This window comes from Pungitius pungitius, chromosome 16 (assembly GCF_949316345.1).
Source record: "Pungitius pungitius chromosome 16, fPunPun2.1, whole genome shotgun sequence".
Classification (NCBI taxonomy): domain Eukaryota; kingdom Metazoa; phylum Chordata; class Actinopteri; order Perciformes; family Gasterosteidae; genus Pungitius; species Pungitius pungitius.
The window spans coordinates 18,865,636-18,876,616 of record NC_084915.1 but is presented as its reverse complement, the minus strand read 5'-3'; the positions used below and the strand labels follow the sequence as shown (position 1 = coordinate 18,876,616).

General features: G+C 42.2%; 1 protein-coding gene across 6 annotated transcripts; it reads right to left on the bottom strand.

The window, feature by feature from the left end:
* Positions 1–877: 877 nt before the first annotated feature.
* On the bottom strand, positions 878–9,487 carry oatx (organic anion transporter X). 6 transcript variants are annotated; one of them, XM_037467287.2, is made up of 16 exons: positions 9,350–9,487; positions 8,765–8,893; positions 7,253–7,417; positions 7,111–7,184; positions 6,895–7,024; positions 5,940–6,043; positions 5,641–5,795; positions 5,221–5,389; positions 4,979–5,102; positions 4,775–4,890; positions 4,504–4,558; positions 4,161–4,320; positions 3,686–3,794; positions 1,868–1,946; positions 1,581–1,708; positions 878–1,497 (listed from the first exon to the last, which is right to left on the bottom strand). In XM_037467287.2, the coding sequence occupies exons 2-16, from the start codon at positions 8,888–8,890 to the stop codon at positions 1,350–1,352; spliced, it is 1,842 nt and encodes a 613-aa protein (XP_037323184.1). In that variant the 5' UTR covers positions 8,891–8,893; positions 9,350–9,487; the 3' UTR covers positions 878–1,349. The 6 variants fall into 6 exon arrangements, with proteins under 6 accessions (XP_037323184.1, XP_037323185.1, XP_037323189.1 ...); XM_037467288.2 differs by having other exon boundaries at positions 8,765–8,874; XM_037467292.1 differs by lacking the exon at positions 9,350–9,487 and having other exon boundaries at positions 7,253–7,317; positions 7,401–7,417; positions 8,765–8,874.
* Between the last annotated feature and the right edge of the window lie 1,494 nt (positions 9,488–10,981).

Here is a 10,981-nt window from a genome sequence, read left to right as displayed (position 1 = left end):
CCTTCGTGAATTCTTTGTGGTGTTCCAATCAGAGGCTGGTGAGATGGTCGCTGGGGTTGCAGCCATACTGCCCGGAGATCTGTTAAGTTAAATTCAACCAGGATAACCTGAATATCCTGGCTTAATCCATTATCATGACTCATGCCTGTTCGATCAACAGCTGACCAACTTCTGCTCAAGAATGTGTAACTGAATGTATATTTCTGTATTTCTTTGTATATATGTATATTTCTTTCAAACAGATGCAATTAAATAAAAAAACAACAGTGTATCTAATATCATGTATACGTGTAATGATGTTCATATTGTTTGTGGTTTTCAATCTTATTGTTTGTAGCTAATGTAGGATATTAGAAATAAATTGACTGACTATAAATAAAATACATTTAGTGTACACCAGAATACAACCATGACTCTGGTGATATGTATTCAACAAAGTAATGAGAATGTTGTAAAACCACTGTTATTTTGAAACTGTAATCAATAGAATAATACCAATGTACAGTTATGATTGTATTCAATGTAATGTAATCTACCAAAATGCTTTCATGTAATACTTGATAGCACCACAACTGATACTGACTGAGAGACATTCGAAATCCGAGCTACACTGAACTCACCAGGAGACCACTCCCAGGGGGCGTGGACACGGACTTTCACACCTTTACTGATCGGTATGAATACTTGTAGGCAGCCATTGTTCTTGAGTTCGCTGGTGGAGACAACAGAAGGGTTTGTAGAGACCAGCGGCTCCTATTTTAAATATGGTAATGTTGTGCTTGTACTTAACGGAATGTGTGACGTGACTAATAGCATGTTATACGAGCAAAATAGACCATGTATCGCTACAGGTGTGCAAAAGTCAACAAAACCAATCTTAGAGATTAAACTTGTTTAATTTTACACAGTTTTTCACACGGTGGTATAAGGACCTACACTGAAGTATACCATCTGCGCACAGGTTAATGCTGAGAGACCTTAAAAAATCCAGAGCTGGCAATAAAGACAACAAATATCTGATATTATTATTGTTTCAGTTATGTAAAATTGTTATTGATTTATCATTATCAATGACAGAAACTTAACTCATCAGAGAACACATAACTGCTGTGTTTTAGCTTCACTTACAGTTAATCAATAATCTATAATTAGACATCTGAGGCTCTTTATTCATTATTATTAATACTTTCTGAGAAAACACTTATTTTGTTATTATTGACTCCAGTTGTCTGATTGGTCAAGGTTCAGATCAGACGTCTGATTGGTCGTGGTTCAGTTCAGCTGTCTGGTTGGTTGAGGTCCCCTCCAGCCTCCGGATTGATCAAGGCCCAGTTTAGCCATTGTATTGGTCAGAGGGCGTTCAGTCCCGTCCCTTCTGCCTCCTTCAGCTCTTTCAAAGGACAATCTTCGGTCGATACCGCGCCTCCACCCGCAAAGTCCATGCCCTCTTTCAATGACACCCCCTCTGCTATTTGAAGGGTAGGACTTGTTCTAGACCTTTCACCAAAGACAGTTTCCAGTTATTGACAAGGGCTTATTCATTTATTACTAATTTAAGATAAGCAGTGTTGCTAGCTCACCATCTCTCCTCCACGTCTTCGATGGTGTCAGGCAACGGCATGTTCAGCGTCTCTGGCAAGAAGCAGGCGAAGCAGGCGGCCAACACTGCCGACCCCCCATACACCATACTGGGCAGAGCAGGGAATACCTTGGAAATGTACTGTTAGCATTAGCAACGACAACAACAGAAGTAAGATTCTTCAAAGGAGATATATTTATTCTTTATATTGAGGACATACATTTTTTAATGAGATTAAGAAAAGAAAATTCCAATCATTTTTAACACAGTTTCAATCAGTGATGTCACCTCGTCCAGCATGAGGACGGCAGGAGCTGCCATGCTGCCAAGCCTCGCCATGGTGGAGACGAAGCCCATTCCTGTCTGTCTGCAAAACACACAGACACACACAGACGCACACAGACGCGTACACATACATGATGGGTTTCAATTTGTCAACGACACAGTGGATGGAAAAGCATCCTTTTTAATTATTGATATTATTTGTAAAATGATCTGTATGTTGAGGGTACACAGCTGTGTCTCACAGTGGAGGCACAAATCGCCTCTCTGGAAAAGACTCACCCACCAACGACCTGACTGTTACATTTGACAACTCCGTCCTAACCCCCCCGCCTCTCCACACCGAGGTTCCTGACTGCTAGGAACCTAGGTGTGACACATATATATATAAAGGCTAGACGTCTTGTCCGCGTTGCTGGCCAACGGAGTCGAACGTCTACACGTGGCGGCCATCTTGGTAGGGTCAGCTCGCTCACTCATAACATTGTGTTGGTAGTGATACATGCACCTTTTAAATAACCATAACTCATAATTTTCAACCGATTTTTTAACAGTTTGGTTTGTTATAAACAACAGAGGTGTAGTTATGAAAATGCATACATACTATGAATAATGATGTTATGTTCTAAAAAATAGGAACCTCCTAATGTTTTAAAATGGGTACAAGATTTATCTTTACAAATATATATCTATAGATGTTGAAATCCCCAACCTGCACAGATATGTATTTATGACACTGTATATTAATTATAACCATGGGTTTTCATACAAAAATGCTATCAAACAGAACATTATTCATGAGTCATGTGTCATCTCTGACGTTTATAACAAACCAAACCATTTAAAAATTGAGCAAGTTATTATTATTTAAAGTACATGTACCACTACCAACACAATGTTGTGGGTGAGCGAGCTCCCTCTACCAAGATGGCCGCCATGTGCGGATGTTCTATACTCAAAAACATACGCAAAAACACTTTCCTGTAGATACATGCTGCACGACATCAGGAGATTACGTCCCGTTTTCACTCAGAAGGCTCTGGTAATCTCACGTTGAGACTATGGGAACTCCTCTTGGTAGGTCTACCTGTTAGAACTGTGAAACATCTGCAGCTCACCCAGAATGCAGCAGATTTATGGGTCTTTAACTTAAATTCATCGACACAACTGCGCTCCTCTTCTCCCTTCACTGGATAAAAGTCTGCTCCCTTTACTGGTTAACGGTCTTCTCCCTGGACTGATTACCAGACTATTCCGTTTACAGGTTACCGGTCCTCTCTTTTCACTGGTGACTGGTTCGATCCATTCAGGGGCTACAAGGCCGCTGCCTTCACTGGTGCAGTCCCCTCCAGTGACTTGTTACCAGTCCTCTCCCATCACTGGTTACTGATTTTATCCATTCACTGGTTACCAGACTGCCCCCTTCACTAGTTACCATGCTCAAACCTCACGTCCCGACCTGCCAAACATTAACAACATCTCACTGGCTCCTACATGTTGGAATGAGCTCGCCAATGACACCAGAACAGCAGGAAGTCTATACATCTAAAAATACTCCTACCAACAATATCTGGACTACATAGAACTTCAGTTGGCACATTGTAGTTTGGCTTTCCTAAACAAATGGTACTTTCTTTATTCTTCATGTTCTGGGTCTGTACCCTCTTGGTTTAATGCTCTTAATATGTACCACAATGCACTTAATATGTACCACATGTCTTTATTTACAGTAGATTATGTCCACATATCCTCATCCTTATGTTGATCGTACGTAGTTGTGTCTCACAGTAGAGATGTGCCTTGCTGAACGACAGCCTGCCTCACCTGATGATGGTGGGGTAGAGCTCTCCAGTGTACAGATAGACGGTGGTGAAGGAAGCCGAAGTAAAACCTTTCCCCAAGCAAGCCAACGTGGTCCTGATGGTCTGCATTTCTGTGGTTTAATAATGTGAATGGATAATGAGTATTAAGATATTTCATTTTATTTTATCTTCAACAGAAAACATGATATGAAGAAACTACTTTTATCATTACAAATAATAACATGTCAAATACATTTGTATTTTAGTGTTTTCTGAACCTTTAAAGCCTCTTTCAAATAAAAATTTTGGTATTATATCTCCCTATATAAATATGTTACCACTATCATTCATTCATGTTCATCAAATCTGAGGGTTAGACATGTGATTTAGTGCGTAACATTAAAACACAGCACTTTAGCGGGACATCATTTATTTATGTTGTTTGCAAATATCCATTAGAGAGTAGTATTGTGTATCATCGTAGACTGTTCTTTTACCTGTGGGGACGAAGATGTTGGCAAATATGATGAGAGCAGACAGGAAGAGACATGTAGCCTGAGAGACCCTCCTACCCAAGTAGGTGAGCATCCCAAGAGCCACCAGTTTAGCAGGAAAATCCACAGCTCCAAAAATAATCTGTATCTGGTAAATACTGACCTGGAGGACCCAGACAATAGGAAGACAGGAAGGGTGAGACAGGTGGACAGACAGCCAGAGAGAAAGAAGGACAAAGAAACAGGCACACAGGCGGGGAGACGGAGAGAGACAGAAAGAGAGAGAGACACACAAACAAGACAGGCAGAATTACAGACAGACAGCTGGAACAGGTAACTGTCTCACCCCAAACTTCTGTAGGTCCATTGCTAAACCGTAGTATGCAAAACTTGTTGAGAACCTGCAAAGAAAAACATACTGCTGTGAGACAAGTGACAGGTGGATAGGTGGACAAATCCACCAGCTGCTGATGTTTCCCAATTTGTGTATTTCTCTCTAAAATGACTGTGAATACCTAAATGGTTATTATCTCTTAAAACAAACCTTCTATGATAGGAAAATTGATGATATTTAAATGTAGTGAGCATAGATAAAAGTAAAGCTGATGTTTTCTAACCAGACAGCCACCAAACAGATGGAGATCCTTCTCATCCCTCTGGTCCTCAGTAGATCGTATGCTGTGAACGTTGAACGACTTGACTCGATCTCCTTACTCATGTGAGAGTGCAGAACCTGCCAGTTACATCACACTTATCTAAGCCTCTGATTGTATGTCATACATTTTTTCATTCATGTCAAACGGAATGGAAAGACAGGTTACCTCCAGGGTTAGTTTGTCAACAACCTCAGGTTTTCCATTGATTCGAGCGACTCGATGAAGACTCTTCAATGCCTCCTCAGACCGACGGTTCAGAACCAACCAACGAGCCGACTCTACGTACCACCTAACCAATCAGAGAGCGCAACTATTACAACTCCCCGACCAATCAGAGAGAAAAATGATCACAACTCCCTGACCAATTGATCACAAAAGGTTTAGTCCATTTCAAAGTTGACACTGACCAGCTGTAGCTGAAGAACAGAAACATGGGAGCACAGGCAACCAGCTGTAACTTCCTCCAGTCTCTGAGCCAATAGGCAAGCCCTGCAAGGACCATCTGACCAAAAGTAAAAAAGAAGGAAGACAGCGTCCCCACTAACGTCCTCTCTTTGGTTGGGATCCACTCCACTTCTGGAGACAGACAGGTATATACAAACATACATGTTGATCAACCTCTGCCGACACATCATCAATTGTACTTCATGATTGACAGTGATTCAGACAGGTAAACACAGTCACATAGAAAGACAAATTGGTAGATAGATAGAAAGGTAGACAGGTAGACAGGTAGAACTCATCCTCAATTTCCACATACAATCAATAAAACAACCCGACATTCATAATAGATAGACACGTAGACAGAGAGACAAGTAGAAAGGTACTCAGTGAGACTCCATTCAGGATGATGCCGGACACTGCCATCCCACTCAAAAACCTAAAAATACAATAGGCGGTGTACGAAGGAGAGAGGGCCGAGCTACAACCCAGAATACCAAGTTGGAGGTACGACCATATGAGGATAGACCGCCTCCCAAACCTAGTGTGAGAAAGAGAGAGAGCAACTGAGAGCAATGCAGATGATAAATTACCTTTTTACAGGTGTGAAGGACAGATAATAAGAACCTAAAACATGGACTTGTAATAAAAACTTCCGATTTCAGTTTTACAAGGTGAGCCTCACCTGTCTGAAAGACCTCCAAAAATAATTGCTCCTGTTAAAACTCCGGCCATATAAATGGTCTGAATCATCTGTTTGAGGGGACGCAGAGAACACACCAGCTGCCACTGGAAATAAAGACATTCAGACTGAGTAGGAACATCTCTCCAGCCAACTAAAGATCACTCAAACCCAATAAAGTAGGACTCCAAGCTAGTAAATTAACACTACAACCTAGTAAAGTATCACTACTACATGATAAGGTATCATTCTGACCTAGTTAAGTATCACTACAATACAGTAAAGTATCCCTGCAAACATAGTTAAAGGATCACTACCTGCCTTCCCCTGCCTCCATCAACCGAACCATCTGTGCAGCCAAACACCTAACCCCCCAAACCCCTGTGACCCTTGTCATGTACAGAAAAATACGTTAGTCAAGTTGTCTCGTGTCTGTCTTGTGAGTTCCTGTTTTATTTTGAAAATGAACCTTCCTCTTGTGTCAGGCAACTTGCCCCTTCCTCCTGTGTCGGTCTAATCGTCTGCCCTGCCCCTGATTGTTTCCACCTGCGCCCCCACCCTGTGTGTGTGTATATTGTCTGAGTCTCCCTTGGTCCTGTGCCAGTTCATCTGGTCCAAAGCCATGGAACCATTTCTCAACTCAGCCACTGTTTGTATTAATTAGTGTAGGTTTTTCCCTCGCCCACGAGTGGTTTTCATTTCAGCGGCTCTTGCCCCTTTTTTGTTTATAAACTTTGATTTTTTGGGGAACCTCGTCGTGCGAGTCGTGCATTTGGGTTCAGGACCATTGTCCGGTTGTGACAACCCTCGCCTATGATTTTACTGGTCTGGTCCACTTGAGATGAAAGAGGGCAGTATCTGGGCAGTATTTTTATCTGGTCGGTATTGTACCTCACGCTCTCAGAACAACCTCTTCCTTATCCTCAGTCTTGAAGTGATACGCTTTTTTTCTTGTTACCTCGGAGACGGTGGTAGCAAGGAACTCTGTTTTGTCGAATGTCCATCCATCCAAACATTCTTCAGTCTGTAGCTGGCTCAGATTAGCTGTGTTATTTGGGACTAACAGCTGCCACTGAGGCTCAACATACCTGAACAACAACAGGTGGAACAGGAAATTATGTCACAGTGACTTCATTAATGAAGACTTTGCAACACAGAGAAGAAATAAACACACCTCTTGCAGCGGTCCAGTCTTGTTCCTGAAGAGTCCATGGGAATAAAAGCTTTGATAAACTCTTTCTCCTCCACCTGTAAAAAACAATTTCATTTATCTATCATAGTACTCAGGGGAATGATTAACTGATCTGACAAGTTACCTGGTACTGAGACAAGTTGTAGTGGCTGTGATTGGCTGGCAGGCTGCAATGGTGGGCAGGAATTCCTGAGACAAAGTTGTTCAGCAGGTTCTGACTGGCCATCAACAAACCAGGTAAACTGATAAGAGTCACATGGAGCCACTGGTACCTGCCAAAGCCGCCCACCTTTCCATGGCAATGGGAGGAGGAAAGGGGGGGATTACACACCATCAGTGAAGTGCGGTGATGTCAATTAGAGGGTAGGCAGAGTTATGGTAGCCAGATGTACCTGATTTGTTGTTTAGGCTAACACTTTAAAACAGTAAACTTTACATACACTCGCAACGCACACATACCTGAAATTATTACCTAGGGTTCAGTGGCGATCGCCGAAAAAAAAGACTGCAAACAGCGGCCAATTATTTTTGTCAGACAGCATCATTGAAAACACGCACTGCTTAACTGAATACGAAGGCAAATGGCTTGTAGTCGGCATCCGTTCAACCACACTTCAAATTCAATACAACCCCAAAATAGTTTCTGACTCACCAATCGGTAGAGTATTTGTGCATAAAATCCATCCACTGCTCTTTCCTCATTAACACGTCAATCACTGTTGTAAAACTCATCTCAGATCCGTGATATCGCCAAACATCGCCGTCATTTGGACTTGATTTTCGCGAGGATTCCGCTTACAACGTAGCTGGTGTAGTGACGTCCGCTGCGCAAATGTGCAGTAATATCTCGATTTGAATTGGTCCGTGTTTGATAAGTAACGTAGATGATTACTTGCATAACCTATTTACGTCCAAAGGCACAGCAGACTTGTGCTTTTGCCATGCTAACAAGGGTTTTTCACCTTTTGTCCGCAATAAACGGACAGTAAAAGCACTGATTATTCTACCATTTCGTTGTATTTGATTATGCGTAACTGCTACATTTGTCATCGTAACCTCTAGAAAATTCTATGGTTACGTTATGGTAATTGTATGGCTATGAATATAAAAATACATATACAAGTTTATTAAAGAAAATTATTTAATAAACAAATTTACGTTTTAATTTTTGCAGGGTAGGCAGTGCCTACCTTGCCTAAACTGACTGCACGTCACTGCACACCATTATCTCAAGTCACAGATATGACGTAACATTACATGTACCAGTCATCCGATTACATAACACAGTAATCAGAGTACATGAAGTCGTACCCAAAGTAAATGAATTAGTGATCAGAGTAGATGAAGCATCTAATCATAGTAAGTATTAGACAGAGTACATGATTACATTACATTACATGTCATTTAGCAGACGCTTTTATTCAAAGCGACCTACATTGCATTATAACCCATGCTTTACATTTTTGCCTGGGGAGCAATTAGGGGTCAGGTGTCTTGCTCAGGGACACTTCGACATGACACATGGGGCAGCCGGGATTCAAACCAACAACCTTGCGGCCCCCAGTGCGGCACTGCACTAATCCATGTGCCACCATGCGCATGATGAATTACGCAGCAGTATTCAGTGAACTCTCACCTCCTCCAGTAAGTCAGCAAAGCCCATCTTCTTGTCCACAGAGGAGGTTCCGAGTAGCAGACCCACAGTGAAGGACCAAGAGTTCTGGAGAACCTCAGGATGGCTGCTCCCTAACAACAACAACATAAACTAGAGTTTCCATGATGTGAGGTTTAGTGCGATCAGAATAAAAGAGAAAAATAGATGAAAATACAGTCATTTGCATGAACCTTTTCTTTAGCATTAAAAATCAGAAACTTTTGGAACAATTCAAGCCTCTCTACAGCTGTTTCAGAAAACACCTCCAAGCTAGTAAAAACTGAAAACCTTTTCCAATCTATACAGAACTTGTCCACATTATTCCAGACTATTCCAAACCTCCTCTAAACTGTGCACACCCGCTCCCGTCTCCCTGCACATAGTGAGGTGAAGGATGTTGGTAGAATCCTATTATCATAATTCATAACCCTACGGCAACGTTGCATCACAGGTTTTATTAAGTCTAATAATGTGAAATATTTGTCAGGAGTCTGGTAAGACTTCTTAAAGGATTACTGCCGAAAGAAAAGTGGGTTTTCTCTGTAAATCAGAAAGAAATGTACTCACAGTGTGACGGCTGAAGAGCTGGATGGACAGTTAGGTGACAGACAGAAGGACAGATGAAGAAAACCGTCAGTAATAACTCCTTCTCTCTTTGTCGCCTGTCCTAGTCGTCTTTTTTCTGTTTAGTATTCCAGAGACAATGTTACATCACTGACCCCCCCCCCACCCACCCCCTCTGTTTGCCTTGGCTTAACAATCATTTGTTTTTCAGTTAATGGTTGAGTGTAATCTCTCTCTCTCTCTCTCTCTCTCTGTCCATGTCTATACTGTCTCTCTTTCTGTCTCCCTCTCACTTTCTTTGTCTCTTTCTGTCCCTTTCTCTCTCTCTCGCCCTCTCTCTCTCTCTCTCTCTCTTTCTCCCACTCTCAAGAGTACACACTTTCTTAGTGTTTCTGGTACAAAGATTAAAATAAATAAAGATTACCATTAAATCCTTTATGTTTAAATGCAGATAAAGATGTATTAACTTTGATTCATTGACTTTGTTAGGAGACATAATAAAATGACTCCTGACATTTCTAATGTCTCGTGCACTTCTTCATCCAGCTGACTTTTGTTTCCTCTCACTTTGTTTTTCTGTCCCTGCTCCTCGCTGAGTTCTTCTTCTCTCCTGGAGTTCATCAGATGGAGATTCAACCAACAAACATCTCAGCAGGCTGCACTGCAGACGACACGACAACAAGGCACAAACAATAATGAGTGTATATACACTCATTATTGTTTGTGCCTTGTTATATATATATATACACTCACCGGCCACTTTATTAGGTACCCCATGCTAGTAACGGGTTGGACCCCCTTTTGCCTTCAGAACTGCCTCAATTCTTCGTGGCATAGATTCAACAAGGTGCTGGAAGCATTCCTCAGGGAGTTTGGTCCATATTGACATGATGGCATCACACAGTTGCCGCAGATTTGTCGGCTGCACATCCATGATGCGAATCTCCCGTTCCACCACATCCCAAAGATGCTCTATTGGATTGAGATCTGGTGATTGTGGAGGCCATTTGAGTACAGCGAACTCATTGTCATGTTCAAGAAACCAGTCTGAGATGATTCCAGCTTTATGACATGGCGCATTATCCTGCTGAAAGTAGCCATCAGAAGTTGGGTACATTGTGGTCATAAAGGGATGGACATGGTAAGCAACAATACTCAGGTAGGCTGTGGCGTTGCAACGATGCTCAATTGGTACCAAGGGGCCCAAAGAGTGCCAAGAAAATATTCCCCACACCATGACACCACCACCACCAGCCTGAACCGTTGATACAAGGCAGGATGGATCCATGCTTTCATGTTGTAGACGCCAAATTCTGACCCTACCATCCGAATGTCGCAGCAGAAATCGAGACTCATCAGACCAGGCAACGTTTTTCCAATCTTCTATTGTCCAATTTCGATGAGCTTGTGCAAATTGTAGCCTCAGTTTCCTGTTCTTAGCTGAAAGGAGTGGCACCCAGTGTGGTCTTCTGCTGCTGTAGCCCATCTGCCTCAAAGTTCGACGTACTGTGCGTTCAGAGATGCTCTTATGCCCACCTTGGTTGTAACGGGTGGTTATTTGAGTCACTGTTGCCCTTCTATCAGCTCGAACCAGTCTGGCCATTCTCCTCTGACCTCTGGCATCAACAAGGCATT

Coding starts and splice junctions, on each gene's coding strand:
- oatx (XM_037467287.2), bottom strand. CDS start 8,890: ATGTTGTTGTTGTTAGGGAGCAGCCATCCTGAGGTTCTCCAGAACTCT. Junction 5,103..5,220: donor CTGTTCTTCAGCTACAGCTG/GTCAGTGTCAAC, acceptor CTGATTGGTTAG/GTGGTACGTAGAGTCGGCTC. Junction 1,947..3,685: donor CTCTACCCCACCATCATCAG/GTGAGGCAGGCT, acceptor TGTGTTTTGCAG/ACAGACAGGAATGGGCTTCG.